The following is a 19,418-nucleotide window of genomic DNA, read 5'->3' on the forward strand; positions in this document are numbered from 1 at the left end:
TGGGTAGCCTGGCCTTCATAGTAAGTACCGGAACCTATTTCTCTAACTAGCATAATAGAGAACAGAAAAAAGAAAAGAAAGTGGATGTGCCGGGAGCGGGGGAGGGGGTGTTGGGGGGGTGTTGGGGGGGGTGTTGGGGGGGTGTTGGGGGGGAAGGCTATATGTAACAGAAAGACCCCTTCAGAACATACTTGTGTCTAAGAAGGATAGTTTATCTTTCCTATCTAGAGTGGTTTTTTTTTCTACACATAGACTAAAAATCTAGTAGTATTATTATGCACCTCTGGAAAACAAAGAGACAAAGTGCCTTTATCACATGTAAAGAGCAGGCTCGTGCTCATCCTGTTCATGACTAGACCCGTCCCTTTGGGACCATGTGCTTCTGTGGAAAGGACAAGCTAAGCCTAGGGTGACAGTGTGCTCTTGTTAGGATGCTTCCAGCCAGCACAGGGATGCAAGCTCGTAATGTCGTCTGCTGCCCGCTTCAAACCAGAGTATTTCTCCTGCAAATGTTACTACTGAGAACATCACTCCAGTTTTCCTTTGAGGAGCTGTGTGCTATTTGGCATTGAAAATTCTTGGCATTTAGGTATTTCTGAAGAGGCATCTTGTTATAATCTTCTTTCATCTCATCTCAGGTTCCCCCCCCCCCCCCCGATTTTATAGTTGCCAATCACCTCTGCATTAGAATGTGCTGTATAAGGAAGAAACCTTGGTATGTTGGAGAAGAATCAGGTATCAGAGTGCAGTTGGGAACAGAGTGTTGCTCAAAATGGACATTTTTTTTTTAAACCAACTGAGTGAAAGGATTAAATACAGTCAAATACAAACTACAAAGCACGTGCTTTAAAAAGAAAAAGCCCACATGTCATTAGCTCAAGAACACGATATGTATGCAATCACGTATTTCTATAACCAGGCACTGCACTCGCTGATAAATACGACTTTAGCTTAAATTCCCCGCCCTTCTCTGAATGCAAAAGCAAAGTCACACTGATGAGGAAACCGCCCTCAGTGAGCTCGGCCTAAGGCGCAGTGCTGGGGGCTCTGCCTCCCTATGCTGCATTTTTTTGCACAGACTGAGATAACACATTTCTTCTGTTCTTCTAAAAGAAAAAACAAAACAAAACAAAACATTTCCACCTTATTCCTTTCTGCTGTCATTCACTATTATCCACGTCATTCTCCTCCTCACCATCACCGTCATCATCGTCACCTTCTGACAAGTCAAAGTCACTGAACCCCAAGGCCATGTTGACTTTCTTCCCTCTCCTCTTACATGTGGTTTTGGATGAATTCTGCTTGGCTTGCATGTTTATCTGCATCCCAGAATGCAGCACAGCTCCTGCTTTGTTCATTGAGAAGACATCCCCAAAGCCCATGAGCATCATGGCCTGCAGACTTGGGTTCATGCCATGGCCCTCCCCGTTACTTGCTGCAGTGATCTGGCATGACATCTCTGCACTGTTTGACTCCTCTGTTTTAGATTCAAAGTAAGACTCCTCAGACATTCTTGCAGAGAGAGGCAAGAGAAGCTATCAAAGGGGAAGAAAGGACAGAAGTGAAAAGAGAAATTAGTACCAATTTAAGTCAGGGGACAGATACCACAAAATTAGTTGGTACCACGCAGCAGGTGAATGATGAGACCTGCACCAGTGTATTGGTCGTAACTTTTAAGTGACAGGGTAAATCATAATGGAAAGCTTGCAAAGCACCATACTGAGCCAGATTGCAAACAGACAGGAAGGTACCAGCGTTAAGTCCTTGCTTTGCTTAAAATAAAATAGTTTTTAGGATGTCTCTTAATTTTTCCCAATTTCATTTCCATACAGAAACATTTGATTAACCATTACATTAATTTAAAAAAAGGAAGAAATGAAGCAGAGATTAAATCTCAAGTTTAAAAAAAAAAAATCAGAAACCCTGGTCCAAGGAAGAGTGCAGAGGAAGGATAAAAGCAGTTTGGTTGCAGTGTGCGCACGCAAGTGCATCTGGGAAATGCAGTTGACTCTATCTCTTTCCCTGGGACAGTGCTTCGAGCACACTCTGAAGATGACTTCACTTCCATTTATTACTGACTCGGGCCAGATCCAGCACTGTTTAATTTATTCATGTTATTATATAATTCACTTGGGAGTAAATTCGAGATCCCGTCTTTAACTCAGTTAAGGTGAACCTGTGTTAACTGTGGGAGGACTGCTCAGGACTCACTTAGCCTGTCTCCTTGCTGCAGCCACCGATACCCAAGTCTCCTTCCAGTGGGACTTGTCTATGAGGTCTTTCTTATACTGTCACAGTGTGATAATTTAATTTCTTCCTTACGCAGTTACTTGCAATGGCCTACCTAATCCATAGTGTTTGCTCCTAGTTGGTAAAATGGTCAGGGTGTAAAAACAATGGTTTTATATCTTCTGAGGACAAAGTAAATAAAGGTTCATACTATTCCCAAATAATGCACAAATACTGGAACTCTCGGACAACCTCACATTCTGGGTGTGAAGGTACAGAGTATTTACTACCTTTTTCTTTTTTAATTTTAAGATTTAAAAATCCATATCTATTATTGTTGCAGGCACATGCATGCCACAGGCGTATGTGTATCGGTCAGAAGACAACTTTTGGGAATCAGTTCTCTGCTACCCCTGTGGGTTCTTGGGACTCAGATTATCAGGCTTGTTTGGCAAATGCTTTTAGTGACACAGCCATCTTGATGGCCCAATTTTCTAATTTAAGTTACTGTTGGAGATAAGTTTTCTTTTTTTTTTTTTAAAGATTTATTTATTTATTTTATTTATGAGTACACTGTAGCTGTCTCCAGACACACCAGAAGAGGGCATCGAATCTCATTACGGATGGTTGTGAGCCACCATGTGGTTGCTGGGATTTGAACTCAGGACCTCTGGAAGAGCAGTCAGTGCTCTTAACCGCTGAGCCATCTCTCCAGCCCGGAGATAAGTTTTCAAACACCAGCTCATTCTATTAGAGGAGAATCTTGGCACTTTGGGCTCAGTATAAAGGTCCCATGGTCCATCCATCCAGCCTCAGATCCTTACTGGTGGAGCAGGGCCTCGCTCCCGGCTCACATTCTCAAATTGGTTTTTCAATCGACAGAAACTCTCTGCTGCTCACTTCTTTTCTTACTGCCGTGGTCTCTTCTTACATTATGTTAGAATTGAAAGAGCTCCATAAAGATTTCTTAAATAAGAGTTTATCTCTAAACATTTTTTATATCGAGCTGTAACAATAATTAAAAATAAGCTTTATCCCTATTTATGCACGGAGAACTCATCTTTCCAAGTGTCTTTAACGTTTCAGTCTTAGGAAGGAAAATAGCAGCCCTGAAATCAATTTGATAGTATTCTTAGGCAGTTGTTAAATGTTAGACTGTTATATTTCAGACGAAGCTACCTATATATATAAAAAGGCCTCATTTTTGCCCTTTTAAAAAAGATTTTTCTTGCTCTCAGCAGTCCAGTTAAAAACCAGCTAGAGATTGGATCGAGGATGAAAGAAAACGGCTACTTATAAAATACCAAGCACAAATCCTTTCTCTTAGAAGCACTAGCTCTAGGCAGAGGAGACATTGAAAGCAAGTGTTATAAACAAAAACCCTTGGGCCTCTTAAGTAAAAAGGGAAGGGACTGTGTCATGCTGTCCACTGTTAGCTGGTGGCCGAAGCACTTTTTCCAAACCAAGTTTTCTGGGGTTAAAACACAAGCACACAGTCTACGAAGCACCTGTAGCGCATTATCCCTTATCACACAACTGTGTCACCAGCAGCAGTAATATGTGCAAGGCAGCTCACAATTTCTTAGCAAGACTGATGCCAGTAAACCGAGGCGAGGTTCTGAGGCACACTCTAATAAGCGGTTGAAAGTTTTCTTGACAATAAGACATTTAGAAAGGGTTGAGCCATGCAGCGCTTTACAGTTAAGGTTTCAATGCACTTAAAAAGCAAAACGAAACAGCTTCCTAGCCTTCAGCAAATGGGATATAGGGACAAGGCTGTGCTCTCCCACTCCACCTGCCTGCAAGAAGCAGGGCTCTTTCACAGAGCTCTGAGTGGTTCATCCTGCTGGTACCAACTCAGCCTAAACAGGAAATTCCCCCCCCCCTTTCTGTGAGAGTCTGGTTCAATTCACAGGACTTGCTAACAAAAGTGAGGTACCCTTTTAATATCTCATGCTAGACTTCTATATAGCAATTCAATTCTTACCTCGGCATTCCCAGGATTACCAAAGTCATTTTTGAAAAGGGTAAATATGTCACATTTAAATGAATTCTCCTTTTTTAGGGTGAGAGGGTGCCAGATTGCGTCTCCATAGGAACTGGAAATAGAGACGGACTCTCTTGTTCTTTAGATATTAGAAGACATTTTGCAACCTGCCACTGGCTGCTCAGTGGAGGTTAAGACTTGTCTAGATAGGTCTTTGAGGAACACAAAGGATGAAGGATATTTAACTTTTTTCTTGGTATATTTGCTAATAACTTCATTTTGAACCTCGCATTCTTTGTCATTTTTAAGTGGACAGATATCGTCCACTGAAAATCCTAGAAAACCAATCCTAAAGTAACTCTTACTTAAAATCTAAAGGATGATGGAACGTGATGCACAATTTAGCACACAGCTTAAGCTTGAGGTTAAAGCATGAGTGGCCAGCGCTCCTCTAGACGTGGGAAAGAACAAGGGTCTTCCCAGAGGTAGAGCAAGTGGGCTGCCTGTCCCAGGAGAAGCCTTCTCCCCATTTGATGCTGCTCATGGCACTAAATCAATAAGGGATATTAATGCTTGTCATCTCTATGTCAGCAGGCCAGCTCAATCTTAGAAAGAAAATGTGTTTAAGTTCTGACACACCCAAGGCATCCCTGGCTGCCTTGCAATTAGTTATTAATTTCTCATGGCCTCTAAGTGCAAGGGTGAACTACAGCATTCCCTCTGTGTTCTGAGGACCTAACAGATGGTCTAAAATATATTAGATTTTACTCTTGTAATTTTAACATACAAATGCAATGCTTAAGGAAATAACCGTTCTTAAGGAAAGATCCAGAAGGGGGAATTTTCTTTTAAATCTCTGCCATTTTTGGTGTTTCATACTTCTTACTACCAATGAAGGCCTTTAGTTCTCAGGAGCAGGGCAGGGAAGGGCTGGGCGTGGGGAGGAGACTGGCCATGCTGCCGCCGTGCTCAGCATGCATGCTGAAGCAACCCGGAGGTGGAGGAGTGCTTCAGGAAGCCACTAGGTGGGGTACTCACCGGGGTGTTGGACTGCTCGGTCAGCTTCTGCTCCCACATCTTCAAGCGTCTCTCCCGTTCTTTGAGCTCCTGCTCTTTAAAGCTGAGATCACGTTCTAGTTTCTTCAGTCGCTCAAGGGTTGCCTCAATTTCACACCTGCAGAGAGAGAACTCAGTGAGTCTCCACTACTGCCCGGCCTGGGGATGCTCAGTGGGTCCATTGGAGTGCTAACCAGAGGAAAAGCTAGGGTGTGGGCTTTGAAATTGGCCAGGAACTGGCCAGAGCAGCAGGAGGACTCTTTCTTATCTTTCAAAACCAACAGGTGGTTTCTGGTTGGGAAAAACAAACTGAGAGCATTTTAACAAAACATTGAAGAGTGACCCAGGTCACACTAGTTAGTCAGGACGGGGTAGCCATTTAGATCCTGCTTATAGTTTAAGAAGCTTTACGGTGTACAAAGCATGGTCATGTGATCCCTCATCTTATTCCCAAAACAGCTCCAAGAAATGGGTGCAGGTCAGTATTGCAGATGGGAAAATGACACTAAGTTGTATAACACGCAGAGTGTGCTATCAGGCCGGCACTCTTGCCCACAGGGTAGCTCAGTAAGGCTGGGTAACCTGGGATTTCTTTGGGTGAAGGGATGTCTGTTTAAGATGCCAGGGCTCTGCAGTGTGCTTCATCCTGAGAACTCCTGGGCTTGCTTGCTGAAAACAATAAAACACAGGAGTCCAAGACTACTATAGAGAAAGCACAAGACAGGCGGGCTGGGAGAGGCCTGGCTGTTTCCACTATTAAACAAACACAGGCAATTTTTTTCTCCATTTTTCTTTTACTGAATATAAACATTTTTCATACAATATATTCTGATTATAGTTTCTCCTCTCCCTCTGAGATTCTCCTACCTCAACCAAATTCACATACTTTCCGTGTCTCCTCAGAAAATAAGCAGGCATCTAATACAATAAAACAAAAACAAGCAAACTGGACTATGACAAAACAAACAGAAGAAAAAAAAGGCAAAGAAAAAGTACAAGAAATACATAAAGGTTCGTGTACACACACACACACACACACACACACACACACACAGAGGAATCCCATACAAATAACTTTTATAATCTAGCAAGCATGGGATACTTGTCCAGAGAAATCCTGAGTCTCTTTTACACTCTGTACTTTTAAAGGGAGTTCTTTCCCTCCTGTCCAGGTCACTCAGGACACTCTGCCCAGTAACAGAAACTGTTCTGACAGGAACTGAAACTGGCAAGATGTCTGGGCACAAACTTTTCCTCCTTCAGGACTGTCACAATGTTAATGTCTAAATTTATGCTCTGAGAACTGGAAGTTCTCCGCCTTGAGTTTCTGAAGAGCTTGTACATGAGCCATGTAATGAGAGATGAAAGGGTGGGGTGTGTGTGTGTGTGTGTGTGTGTGTGTGTGTGTGTGTGTGACATGCAAAGAGGCATGCAAAGGAACACAGGGAGGCTAAAAGGCAACACCTCTGGTTTCCTGCAAGGACTTTCTGGTTACCTGCTGAGACAAGCCTGTACTACACACTACATCTTCACAGTGACCTTGATGTGGAAGGAAGGCATGAGCCCCAGAGCTCAGATGCTGGAGATACTCTGCCCTTGGGTTTCCAGGAAAGGACAGACTACGTGGCCATTTCAGTCCACTCCTATGGAGGAAATCTGAGTTGTGTAACTCAAGGGGCAGCTTAGAGGTGGGTGCACTTGAACCCAAAGGTTCTCTTCCCTGTGTGTATGAAGAGCCCCACAGCATGGGAAGGTTTCAGTGCAGCTTCTGTGTACCCAAGTCACTTTTACTGGGTCCATGTAAGAAAGCATGAAGGGACAATAAGTCACAGCACAGTCCCAAGAAAAGTCACAAAAGCAGAATCTTTTAGAATTATGACTTTTATCATAAAAATCTAAGTTTAGTCCTTAATATTTCTGACAAAAATATGATGCCAATTCATGAGCATGTTTGTTTGAACTTTTCAAATGGAGGATTGAAGAGAAAAACTCAGCGTGGAACTCCTTAGAGTGAACTCCCACAACAAAAAAGAACGAGCCACTCTGAGCCATTAAGAGGGTCACTGGATGGCAAGCAGGTCACAGAGTTGGGCATACTTGGTGGTGGGATGGCCTGGGCCACTGGTCTGTGTGACACTTGATAATCTTGTCCTAACTCTCCTGCCAATGAGACTGATCCCACTGGAGCTTGCCCCTTTCGGTCAGGATGAATGGCCTGCACAGTCTGTTTTGCTTGTAATTAAATCCAAGGCCTCATCTCTAATTCTGGCTCAGGGAGCCCACTGTGATTTTGAGCCCTTATGGAAAACAGATCAACAGTTAAGTAGGCTGAAGGCTGTGATAGAAACACATACCAACTGGGAAGATGAGCTTCCTTAACCTGTCCTGCAGTCCCAGAGTCCCAGCACTGCTCCATCTTGAATGCTGAGAGAGAGAGTGACCCAAACCAGAGGACATGAAAAGATATTCTCCCGCCCCCTGCTGCCTTTGCCTGGTGCATCTGTTGATGCATTTAGAAAACCTTCCCATTCTAAAACTCCAGTTGTTGAAAACTGGCTGTCTGACACCAAATCCAGCCAAGGGTGGTTTCAACTGATATCAATTTTTCCTTTTCAGGCAATGAACTGTAACTATTCTTTCATGAGAGATATTCACTGTAAACTCACAGGTCAAACTGAAGAAACAGCCACATGGCTTCTATATTGCATGGTAAGCAGAAGCGTATTAAAGTTGTGGTATGAACACATGAGATGGGTCCTCATACCCAAATTGCAGAGAATCCATTTTTGATCTCTGCTTTTTCTTCTCAAAAGGCATGTCATAGTGACAGTGCTTTGGCTGCCATGAGAAAACAACCAACCAAGTGTTCTGTCAACAGGCAAAACCTGAATGCTCCGTTTCAGCCCTTTGGCTCATTCACAGACACTGCTGCAGGTTTGTGTGGTCACACGTGGGGAAACAGGTTCTGCTCCGACTGCTCGGACATCAAGGGTAGGAGCAGCCGAGGATTAGATGAGCAGAATCTGATGCTAGCTCTCTTTCCTTTATTGTTTAAGTGGCCTTTAGTAAGCTGGTTTTATAGAGGATTTTCGGAATCATTTAATTTTCTAAATTAGATGTTTCGTCTGCCTGTGTGGAGAGAAAGCTTGGGCAGGCGGCCATCATTTGCAAGTATCCCAGCATGCCTGGACTCACACTTCACGGTGACTCCCATTTGCTGAAAGTCTTTTGAGCCCTGATAAAAGTTGGGCAAGGGAAGTCACAGCAGAATGTCCTGTCCTTTGAACTACAAGGTGATCTGAAAACCCACAACATTCTCTCTGTAGTGTGGTACACTAAATGGCAGGTTGTCACTTGATTGATAACCTAAAGTGTGCACACTCCGCAATTTGCTTCTGAGCAAGAAAGAAATCTAACAAAAAGAATGCTGCATGTTAGTGGGCAGCTAGCATGACTGATGGCCAATGATCGTGGTCCACGTGGGCCTCATTCTAGCTCCACTGCTGTACAGTGTGAGCCCAGGTAAGTTACCCAAGCTGCTGAGGCCTCAGGTTAGCTCCTGGGTCATAATTGGGGCTGCTATGGGGATTGAGAAAGATAACCCAAACGGAGCATGGGCATCTGGAGGAAACCTGTGAACAATAACCGATTACTAGTATTTAAAGCATCATCCCTTGTGGCTTTAACCAGTTGTCAAGTTCAGTTACCACAGCTCTGCTGCCTCAAACTAGTTTGAGGTGAGATACACACACTACATCAGAGCAGAGCTACCAGCCCCCGGAGGCTTCCTATAGATCAGGGCACCTCCTCCCATTCTTTAGTACTGGTTCTCTTCATTTCCCATCTTCAAGGTCTGGGGTTTGTTTGCCCATGTTTGCTGTTGAGATGGAGTTCTGCTATGTTGTCCAGGCTGGGCTTGAACTTGTGGCCCTTCATTTGGCCTCAGCCTCTTGAGTAGGCATGCACTACTCTCCCCAGCTTTCACCTTGAAGTATTTTAAACATTACATTTATTACTCAGTTAACCCAAACTTAGAAGTTTTTTAAAAAAATGACAAACGGGAAAATGCCCTCCCTCTGCGACCTGCTGTCTGCTGATTCTCCAGTGCGAGTGGACATACGCAGTAATGTGCACTGGGTTGGTTTTTTTTTTTAAAAAAAAAAATTCCTATAGCCTCCATTTTAAGCTCATTTCTCAGATCCACTGATCAGAGCTCATGGGTGGGGATGTACCCTGCTAGGTGTGGAGACGCCTTTTCTGAAAGCAGTTCTTTTATTACACAAACTTCTGTCTTGAGCTTTGGCATTCTAAATCGGTGTTGTCTGAACAAGTCCCCACGCATTCTGTAAAAGCCTTCTCATTGGTTTGCAATGAAGCCATAGTAGCAGGACTTCTGGAGCAAAGCATCTGTACATCTTTAGGGCATCTAATTGTCCAGCCAAAAAATAAAATTAAATTAAATTAAATTAAATTAAAAAAGAATGTATGAGGAAGCCCATTAGCACCACTTGGCTTTATAGTGTGAAATTCTGAAAGAGCTCATGAGTTTTTTTCCCTTTTGCTTGTTCGCTAAGTGATGATGAAGATTTCCCATCTGCTTATTATCCATGTGACCTCCTTTTAACTTAATTTTTAAAATTTATTTATTTATTTATTTAATTCAAATTGATTTGTCAGGTTAGCGTGCATAAGAATGCGCTCCATCCTGGTATTTTCATGAGTCACTGTACTGTGTGCTCTCTTGTCTTCGTTCCTGCGGGCCTCCCTCCTCCAGACTCTAAACCAGTCCTTGCCTGTGCCCCCACTCCCACGCATTCTGCTGCCTTCTCTGTGTCCCACCTCACTCAAAGTTCTTCCTCCCTGCCAAGAATCTCTTTTCAGTTCTGCAACCCACACATATGTACATATAAAAATCCACATGTGGTTTTATTTTGTGTATGCGTATGTGTGGTGCTGTGGTTTACCCTCTAGTCCTGTGGGTATGCACTGGTCGGTGCACGTATGCAAGTGTGTGTGTGCCTGCAAACAGAGGTTGATGTCAGGTATTTTCCTCAATCCCTCTCCACTTTATTTTTTGAGGCACGGTCTGTCTCTCATTGAACTTGAAACTCAGATTTGACTAGGCCGGCCAGTGAGCACCAGGGATCTGCCTGTCTCTGTCTCCCCAGCAGAGGGATTACATATACATCCCACTGAGCCCGATTTACACACACACACACACACACACACACACACACGTAAACAGACATACACACACATTCTTTTTTTGGTAGGAATTTTGTTTGTTTGTTTGTTTGTTTGTTTGTTTGTTTTTCGAGACAGGATTTCTCTGTATACCCCTGGCTGTCCTGGAACTCACTCTGTAGACCAAGCTGGCCTCGAACTCAGAAATCCACCTGCCTCTGCCTCCCAAGTGCTGGGATTAAAGGCGTGCACCACCACTGCATTCTGCATATAACAGAAAACATGTGGTCTCTGTCAGTCATATGTCACTTAGCATAATGATTTCCAGTTCTATTCATTTTCCTGAAAACATCAAGATTTCATTTTCCTTTACAACTGCATGGCATTCCCTTGTGCCACATTTTCTTTATCCTGCTGACGGTCACCTGGGTGGGCTCCATTTCCTGGATGTACAAGTGTCTCAGTGATACCTTAACTTTGTCCTTAGGCTGTTGTGGTAGTTTGAATAGGAATGCCCCCCCTTAGGCTCCTGGATTTGAATGCTTAGTCACCAGGGAGAGGCACTATTTGAAAAGGATTAAGAGGTGTGGCCTTGTTGGAGGAAGCAGGTCACAGGGAGTAGGTTTTGAGGCTTCAAAAGCCCAAGGCAGGTGGAGTGGCTCTCTCTTCCTGCTGCCTGACGACAGAATGTAGGCCTCTCAGCTACTTCTCTAACATCATGTCTGCCTGTGTGCTGCCTTGCTCCTTGCCATGCTGAGACTAAACCTTCTAACTGCAAGCCAGCCCCAGTTAAAGGCTTTCTTTTATAAGAGATGCTGTGGTCACTGTGTCTCTTCACAGCAATGGAGCAGTGAGGAGTATGGCTGAGTCGTATGGAAGTTCAGTGTTCGTCTCTTTGAGGAATCTCTACCCTGATTTGCACAGTGGTGGCACAAGTTTACTATCCACCAGCAGGGAAGGATCTCTCTTTCCCCACATCCTCACCAACATCATCATTTTACTCGATGATAGTACTAGTCGAATTCTTTTTGTGAAATGCGCTTTCATTACAGTACTGTTTTAACTGAAATGCTTCTTGGAACCTAGGAATTGTAGCACGGTCAGGGTCCTACAGAGCTGCTCAGAGAATTCTTGAGACCTAACAGGTTTTCAAGATCGCATCATGACAGATGGCACCGTGACTTTTCTACCATCATTCTCTCAGAAGAACATATAGTTTTCTTGATGTTTTATGGCATATGGGCTGTGGAATGAAGGCAGGGGCTGAATTTATTATTATTTTTAAAAGATTTGTTTTTATGTGTATCTATGTGTGTGTCTATTTGCTCATACATGCATGTGGGTGGGGTCTCAAAGAGACAAAAAGGGGCGATGAACAGCCTGGAGCTGGAGTGCCAGTGTGCCCTGAGCCTCCTGATGTGGGTACTGGGAGCTAACTGCCGTCATCCAGATGCGGAGCAGGTTCTCTTAGTCACTGAGCCATCTTTTCAGCAGCGTGAAGTTACTATTTTTTTTACATGAACTAGTAACATTTTAACTTTTTCTCAGTTCTATTTTTTTTTTTTTTTTTTTGGTTTTTCGAGACAGGGTTTCTCTTTATAGTCCGGGCTGTCCTGGAACTCACTCTGTAGACCAGGCTGGCCTCGAACTCAGAAATCCGCCTGCCTCTGCCTCCCAAGTGCTGGGATTAAAGGCGTGCGCCACCACCGCCCGGCCTCAGTTCTATTTTTAAGGTAATAAATATTGCCAGATACGACTCATTCAAACAAAAGCTTTCTTGGGGTCCCCGATAATTTTTAAGAGTGAAATAGAGATGTTGGAGAGATGGTTTTCTGGGTAGGGGTGTGTGCTATGCAAGCATGAGGACCTGGGTTGGGATCCTGGCACACACGTGCACAGTTGGGCATGGCAGTGTTTGTGTGTAGTCACAGCACTGTGCCAGGCAGAGACAGGAGGGTCACTGGGACCTACCAGCCATAGCCTGTCTCCTGGTTCAAGGAACAAGGAAAGAGTGTGATAGAGCAGGTCCTCCCTGTTTCTTCACACACGTGTGCAGCTGTGTACACATGTGCATATAGCACCCCCACATGCACACACACATGAATATAAACCCAGGTCCTCCCCTGTTTATGCACACATGTGTGTACCTTCATACACACGTGCATATAGCACCTCCATGTGCACACACATATGAATATAAATCCACCATGCACATAAACACACAAAAAGTGAACTGGAGTCCTAGACACAAAATAGCTGAGAAGCTCTAGTCTACCCCTCTAGGAGAGAAAGTTATAACTGAACGACGTTTCTCTTGTAAACTTATTTAGGATGGGTAGTGGTTTCCACTATGAGAAATTTCAATTTTTTTTTTTTTGCAGAAAATTTAATAACTTTGTTTTGTTTTCTTTGTTGGCACACTTAGAGAACCCTATGTCAAACACACTGGTATTCAGTTTTTAAATCCTTCTAATCCTTGGGGTAACAGATCAAATAGCATTTCCTTAGGGAAACCCTGTATTATATATATTCAGGTTGGATCAGATTTCATTGTTAACACTCACTCGGCTAGCCAGTCCTTCTCTTTCACGTGGCTCATCAGTGCAGGATGCGGATGCTTGTGTTCTCACAGTTAGCATTTTGACACAGGTGTTTTTGAGGCTGCTGCTGACAGTGTTGTATGTCTGGGGACATTGAACTAACCACAGTAGCCCACCACGGACAGGAGTACTGGCCAGAGGAGGTTTAATGAATCTGACTAGAAGCACACTGCCTGGACAAATGTACTGGGTCCATAATTATCTTCCCGGGCAAGAGCAGTGTTTACATCACTGTAGTCATGCTCTCTGATTGGCTCTTTCCTTCTCTCCCTCCCTCTCTCTATCCCCCTGTCCCTCCCTCCTTTCTTCTTCATGTTTACTGAGCAATTGTTATTGGAAGAGATGGAGATAGAGATACACAAAACAGCTGTTTGCTTTCCCAACACTCGAGCCGCAAGATACATGCACGCAGTGATCCCAGAGCTCTGTGCAACTGACCTGGCCAGGGAGTGGGGGGTTGCTCCCTTGCAGAAATGCCTGTATGGCTAGTGGGAGCTAGGGAGGGTGGGGCAGGAGGAATGTGTGACTGAAACAGGGTGTCTATAAAGAGGAGGCTGTACTGAGAGGCTCTGGTGAGGGAGACCTGGGCCTCCGTGGAGGGACTGAAAGCTCAGGGCATGCTCAAGATGAGGCTGGATGGTGGGCCTTCTGAATCATAAGTATTTCTGTCTTTGTCTGAAGAGCAATGAAACACACATATGCAGTTTGAGGGGAAGTGGTGTGATTACGTGTTACTTAGGAAACATGTCACACCAAGGTTTTGTTAAGTTAATTTAGACCAGAAAATAAAGCCCTCAGATCTAGATGGGAGCTCAACGCATTAATTTTATACTGCTAGGAAAAAAAAATCAAGAAAGCCAATGGTCCTAGATAGCCGTGTCCGAGGCATGAAATTAAATAAATAAGGTCACTGTGAAATATCAATCAAATCGGAAGGCCCCCAGTCATGTGTACTGACAGGCGGCAAGAGCCAATGCATGCAGTACTGCCTTAGCACCAGCAGATGGCGTAGGGCATCACGTTACTGCCATGGGTACTGGGAGCAGGGATGAAGTTACTTCAAATCTCCGCTGAGTCAGGGGAGGAACAGTGTCCAGCTCCCAAACATGCTATTTATATTCCCTGCGTCATTCGACCTGGTCCAACTGTTTCATCTTGGGCTTGTTTTTTCCACTCACACAATCCGTTCTCTCTTTACTCATTCGTTTTGCTAGGGTTTGTAACATCTACCATGTTTTTAATAGGTTTTCCACTCCCTGCACTAGCAGATAAAATGCTCTACACATGGCAAGGCTAACACTATGCATATATATATATATTTTTTAAAAAGTTGTTTGTTTTTTTTTTCTGGAAAGAGGCCAAAGCTTCTTAACACAGAATGTGTGCAGAGAAGGGTCTGGGAATGGCCTTTGTTTAGAAGATATGGCTTTAGTACTCTTCCCAGACACTTAGATGCAGCTAAGACGGCAAGCATAGAGAAACTCTCACACATGAATGCGGGGTTATAACTTTTGGGCTTGCTGCCCCGTCTCCTCCCCCACCCCACAAGCTGTGCTTAGACATCAAGACTGTACACTGGGTGTCTGGTTCTCCTCAGCCTTGGGCCGGGACTCAAGCTGGAGCTACCCACCTCCATTCTGCCTTGTTGTGTAAAAATGAGTTACACTGGTCAGGAAGGTTCGTGTCGTTTGACATAGACTCCAGGATTGAAATGATTTGCTTGAACGATGGCCGTTTCTGAAGAAGAGAAGAAGGAACCACCATGAGACTAGAGGAACAAAACAACAGGAGAGAGAGTACAGCCATAACATGGCAGCGTTCTGACTTCCTGTGTAAAGCCAGCAGACCACCAGGTGCAGGGAGCCATAGTCTTTTCCCTCAATTAATTATCCACAGGGATAGATGTATACGTTGATTTTTTTACCATGCAGCATCAGGCTGGGATAACAAGTACTCGTTTGTATGTACGGAGAGAGGTACTAAGTCTTACTTTGAGGTCTGACCAAGAGCTCCGTCGTTACAGATGTACCTGTGTGGCAGACCTGGTCAGAGCTCAACTCCATTCTGTATTCTGGGCACTCTGCTCTTCACTACATAATGTCTGTTTTTATAAAACGTGTGTGGGCAGGCAATATCTGCCTACCAACCCACTGGAGCTAATAAAACGTCCCAAATCAGTTGGTTTCAAAACAAAGATTTAAAGTCAGAATAATGTCATTGTTCTCAAGGTTTATCCCACGGCTTTGAAGGCAGTTCTTGAAAAAGCTGGCCCAGTCTGTCTCTAGCCCCGTCTGCACTCACCTCCTTCCACTCCAGCCAAGGCTCAGACAAAAGGTTAAAACAAAAATGGAGACCGATAATAGAAGGATGATGCACGTTCTCTCCTCACCGTGCCTCATAATTACACCATTTCAGAACAAATTACAGCTGCGGCAATTAAAACACGCATTTTAATTTAGGAGCACAAAAACAGGAAGGAACAATGTTGAGGTGGCTTGCTCTCAGGACCTGGCGCTTCTGACATTATTAAGAAAAGCGCTTTCTCCGTATTTCAGAAATGTAAAACCAGGATATTTATTGACTTCTTCTGTCTTTATTTCGAGGGCACACACACGTGCGCATACACAAATGGTGTGTGTGTGTGTAAGAAAGCATAGTTAAATGTTACTGACAAGCAAAGGAAAATGCTTTAAACAGGGTACATGTAAACAAATCTATTTTTTTAAAACTTTGTTCTGATCTTCTTGTCTCCTACCATGTGTCAGGTTTTAAATGAAAAAAAAAAAAAAAAAGAAGGTGTAACTTTGCACAAGAACTGACTTTAACATAAATACAGGAAATGCAGGATCTTCATTTTGCAAGGAAAAGCAGCAACAGGGCTAATGATTTTTTTTTTTTAAAGACCTGGCTCATGGACCCCAGGCTTCAACTCTGTGTAGCTGAGGATGACCCTGACCTCCTGATCTACCATCTACCTCCCAAATGTTGGGCCGTATAACACATCTAGTTTATGCAGTGCAGGGAAATGAACCCAGGATCTTGTGCATACTAACCAAACATTCTACCAACCGAGCTGCATTCCCAGCCCACCCAATGAACTATTAAAGACTTATTTTCTCCTACATTTAATTATTCTTGAAATAAAATTAAACTCCTTTGTATTTAGGTGACAAGAATTCCTTTAAAAAACTTTTGCCATCACAGTTAAACCCTGCTCACATGCATTATCAGAGTGAGCATTTAAAAGACAGGCATAGCTGGCTGTGGCGGGACATTTCAGTAGTCCTAGCTGTTTGGGAGGCTGAGCCAGGAGGATTACTGGAGCACAGAAGTTCGAAACCAGCCAAGGCATTGTAGAATTCTGTAGTAACGGTTTCAAGTGTGCTGTTTGCAGAACTGGTGTCACTGTGTAGGAGCTGTGGATGTTCCTCTGAAGGGTGTAGGTGCCTTGAGAATGTCATGAACATCTGTTCATCTTGAAAAGAAGTCACAGCAGGGCCTCTTATTAAGCACCTTCCTATCTCATGTCTCTATTTGCTATTTCCATTTTATACACAGCACAACTAGAAAGGTGCAAGTTATCCAGCCTTATACAGAAAGCTGGTCACAGAACCTGGGTTATGCTTTTAAACTTCAAATCTTTTATCTCATAGACTATGATACCAATTCCTACTTAATTATCAGCTTTAGAGATGCCATTTTAAGACAAAACAATACTCATCTTTCTTTTATTTTCATTCATATATATATATATATATATATATATATATATATATATATATAAAAAACATTTTATCTTATTTTTGAGACAGGGTTTTGAATATCCCAAGTTGGTCTTGGACTTATTATATAGACTTACACTTCTTTTCCTCTACTTCACACTCAGCCAGCTAAGCTACATTTCCAACTCCAATAGAATATTTTGAGCACATGATTTAGGCCACCTGAAATGAATAATGTACTATCACTTATACAATATTAGGTTTTTTCCTATAGGTCTCTTTCACTGTAAAAGAACATTAGCCCTAGAGGGAAACTGAATATTGTAATCTAGGTGTTAATACTCTAAAGTCCAAAGTCTGAAACAGGAATAAAATACTCTAACTGACTGCTGCTCTCCATACAGCAGGACTGGTCCCAACTCTGAGCCAGGGGATGAAAATGTCAGAAAATTTACTGTGGTCTGGTTTCTGCATCTACTTTCTATTGCTGAGAATTAGGTAGGAATTGGTATCATACTCTATGAGATAAAAGATTTGATGTTTAAAAGCGTGTGAGTGAGTGTGTGTGTGTGTGTGTGTGTGTTTGTGTGTGTTTATGAATATATTTATACTCCCTCACAGATCCTGCAATCCATTTAGCAGGAAAATGTATCACTGTACAAGCTAGGGTTATACCCAGACTGACTGTGGTCGGGGCAAGGGCTCACAGTGTCTGGGAAGGTAGGCTTAGTGCAATATTGCTGGAGGAAGCATGCTCAGGGAAGGAAGCCTGTGCCAGCAGATTAGCCATGAAGACTGAGGGATGAGCCACAGCCACTCTCTGATCAAACCAAACACAGTGCCCTGGGGTACTTTTATCAGAATAAAATGTCATGAGTATAGAAAACAAAAATGTGTTTCAAACTTACTTTATATTTCATGTGGCTGGAACACAAGAGTTTTTGGTTTGAAAGAGCATTCAACTTCCTACATGTTAAAGGCATGCCAGTTTCATGGCAGTTGCTCTGGGCTTAAATTCCTCACTGTTCAGTGTGGTCATATTGTCATTTAAGTGCACATTCTGAGGACGTTAACTAATGTAGCATCAAGTTTTCAACCAAAGAATTAAATCATACTGAAACATAATTACAATTCTGGAGATCTGGGTGCATTATTCTAGTTCAGTGCAAATAATTTCAAGTGAAATTTCTAAGTACAAAAAAGAAAACAGTGCTAAAAATCACTGTATGTTGTAACAGACACAACAGTAGAGGGTCTGTGATAACATTTAAACAGTCCATGTTTGAAAAGAAACATAGAAACATCTGCTTATAGTTTAATTTAACTACTGGTAAGCTGTACATTTCTTTTAATGCTTAATTATTAAAACCCCTCATTCTGAAAAGGAAAAAAAAAAATCACACACTGAAAGTAAGAGGCCCTAAAGCAGAGGGGTAGGAAGGAGCACTCAACCTCTTGAGATGCTGCTAGTGTATTAATGAAAATAGTAACGACCGTAATGTCACGTGCTTTACGAAAAATAACACTAAGTTATATGGAGCTCCACCTGACGAGAGGCTGACAGAAGTGTGCTGGACACCAGGGCTAAGGCAGGATGCACATGGCGGGGGAGCCCGGTAAGCAAGTCTTCCTAGCCACGGCAGCAAGGCACACGGCTGGGAGGTTTCCCAACATGGGCTCTTGCTGTTTCATCGCTGTATTTTGCCCTCAGTGCAAGACAATATGCCAGAAATACTGTGTTGGAATCACGTTCATGTTGTCTCTAAGCCATTTCCGCTAAAGAAGCACATTGCCTAAGAACAGACCGTTCATCATCACCGTTCATTCCTGGAGCTCTCCCTGGAAATGGGTACAAATTATGGGAGAATTCCATATTATTATGTTTCTTCATTATTTTTTAAGGCCTTTATTTTTGAATAGGTAGTAAGACCTCAATTTCCATGAAAACATTATACAAATTTGAATGATGACTTTTGTTTCTTCCTTGAGTTCTGGATTGCTCAGTTGTTTTAATGTTTAACCTATGAGACTCATTTTAAAACTATAACCTTTACTATGAAGATGTAAGCATGCACTAAACAATACATGTGCCTCTAAATCCTATGACTGAGCACTAAACAATATAGTGTGCCTCTATATCCTATGACTGAGCTTCAAAGCTTATCCCTGATATTCGTGCTTAACTTGTATAGTTGTCCATTGCCCTGCGCTTTACTTTGAAGCAAATCTAAGACTAGTTATTATTTTATCCATAACTATTTCCATAAATATCCAAGAAGATTTTTTTTTTAATTCCTGAGACAGGTTTCTCTGTGTAATAACCTGGCTGTCCTGGAACTCTCTCTGCAGACCAGGCTGGCCTCAAACTCACTGAGATCCACCTGCCTCTGTCTCCTGAGTGCTCGGCTCAAAGGTGTGCGCCACCACCACTCACCCAAGAATATTTTCTCAAAGCTGAACTTTGTGGGCCGAGGAGATGGGCTATCCATGTTTACTTGTGATAGATGCATTGAAAGCCTAGGATTAGAATTTCTTCAATCTTATTGTGACAGCTCAAAAACATCCCTGGAATTGTCCAGGAAGGACACACTGTGATTCTACCAAAGCAAAACCTCTCTTTGCTCCTCTGTTAGAGAGAAA

The 19,418-nt window shown here is 43.0% G+C and overlaps 1 protein-coding gene across 3 annotated transcripts in view; it reads right to left on the bottom strand.

Annotated features, from left to right (window-relative positions):
* Positions 1-19,418, bottom strand: part of Map3k20 (mitogen-activated protein kinase kinase kinase 20) — a 158,206-nt gene that overhangs the window by 42,728 nt on the left and 96,060 nt on the right. For 2 of the 3 annotated variants that reach the window (XM_028762878.1, XM_028762879.1), the window contains exons 10-11: positions 14,687-14,793; positions 5,255-5,390 (exon numbers count right to left, since the gene is read on the bottom strand). In XM_028762878.1, coding sequence (XP_028618711.1) covers positions 5,255-5,390; positions 14,687-14,793 — 243 coding nt within the window. Of the gene's footprint in view, positions 1-616; positions 1,536-5,254; positions 5,391-14,686; positions 14,794-19,418 lie in introns of those variants that run through there. The other variant, XM_028762880.1, reaches the window with a different exon arrangement.

This window comes from Grammomys surdaster, unplaced genomic scaffold (genome assembly GCF_004785775.1).
Source record: "Grammomys surdaster isolate TR1022 unplaced genomic scaffold, NIH_TR_1.0 136, whole genome shotgun sequence".
Lineage (NCBI taxonomy): Eukaryota > Metazoa > Chordata > Mammalia > Rodentia > Muridae > Grammomys > Grammomys surdaster.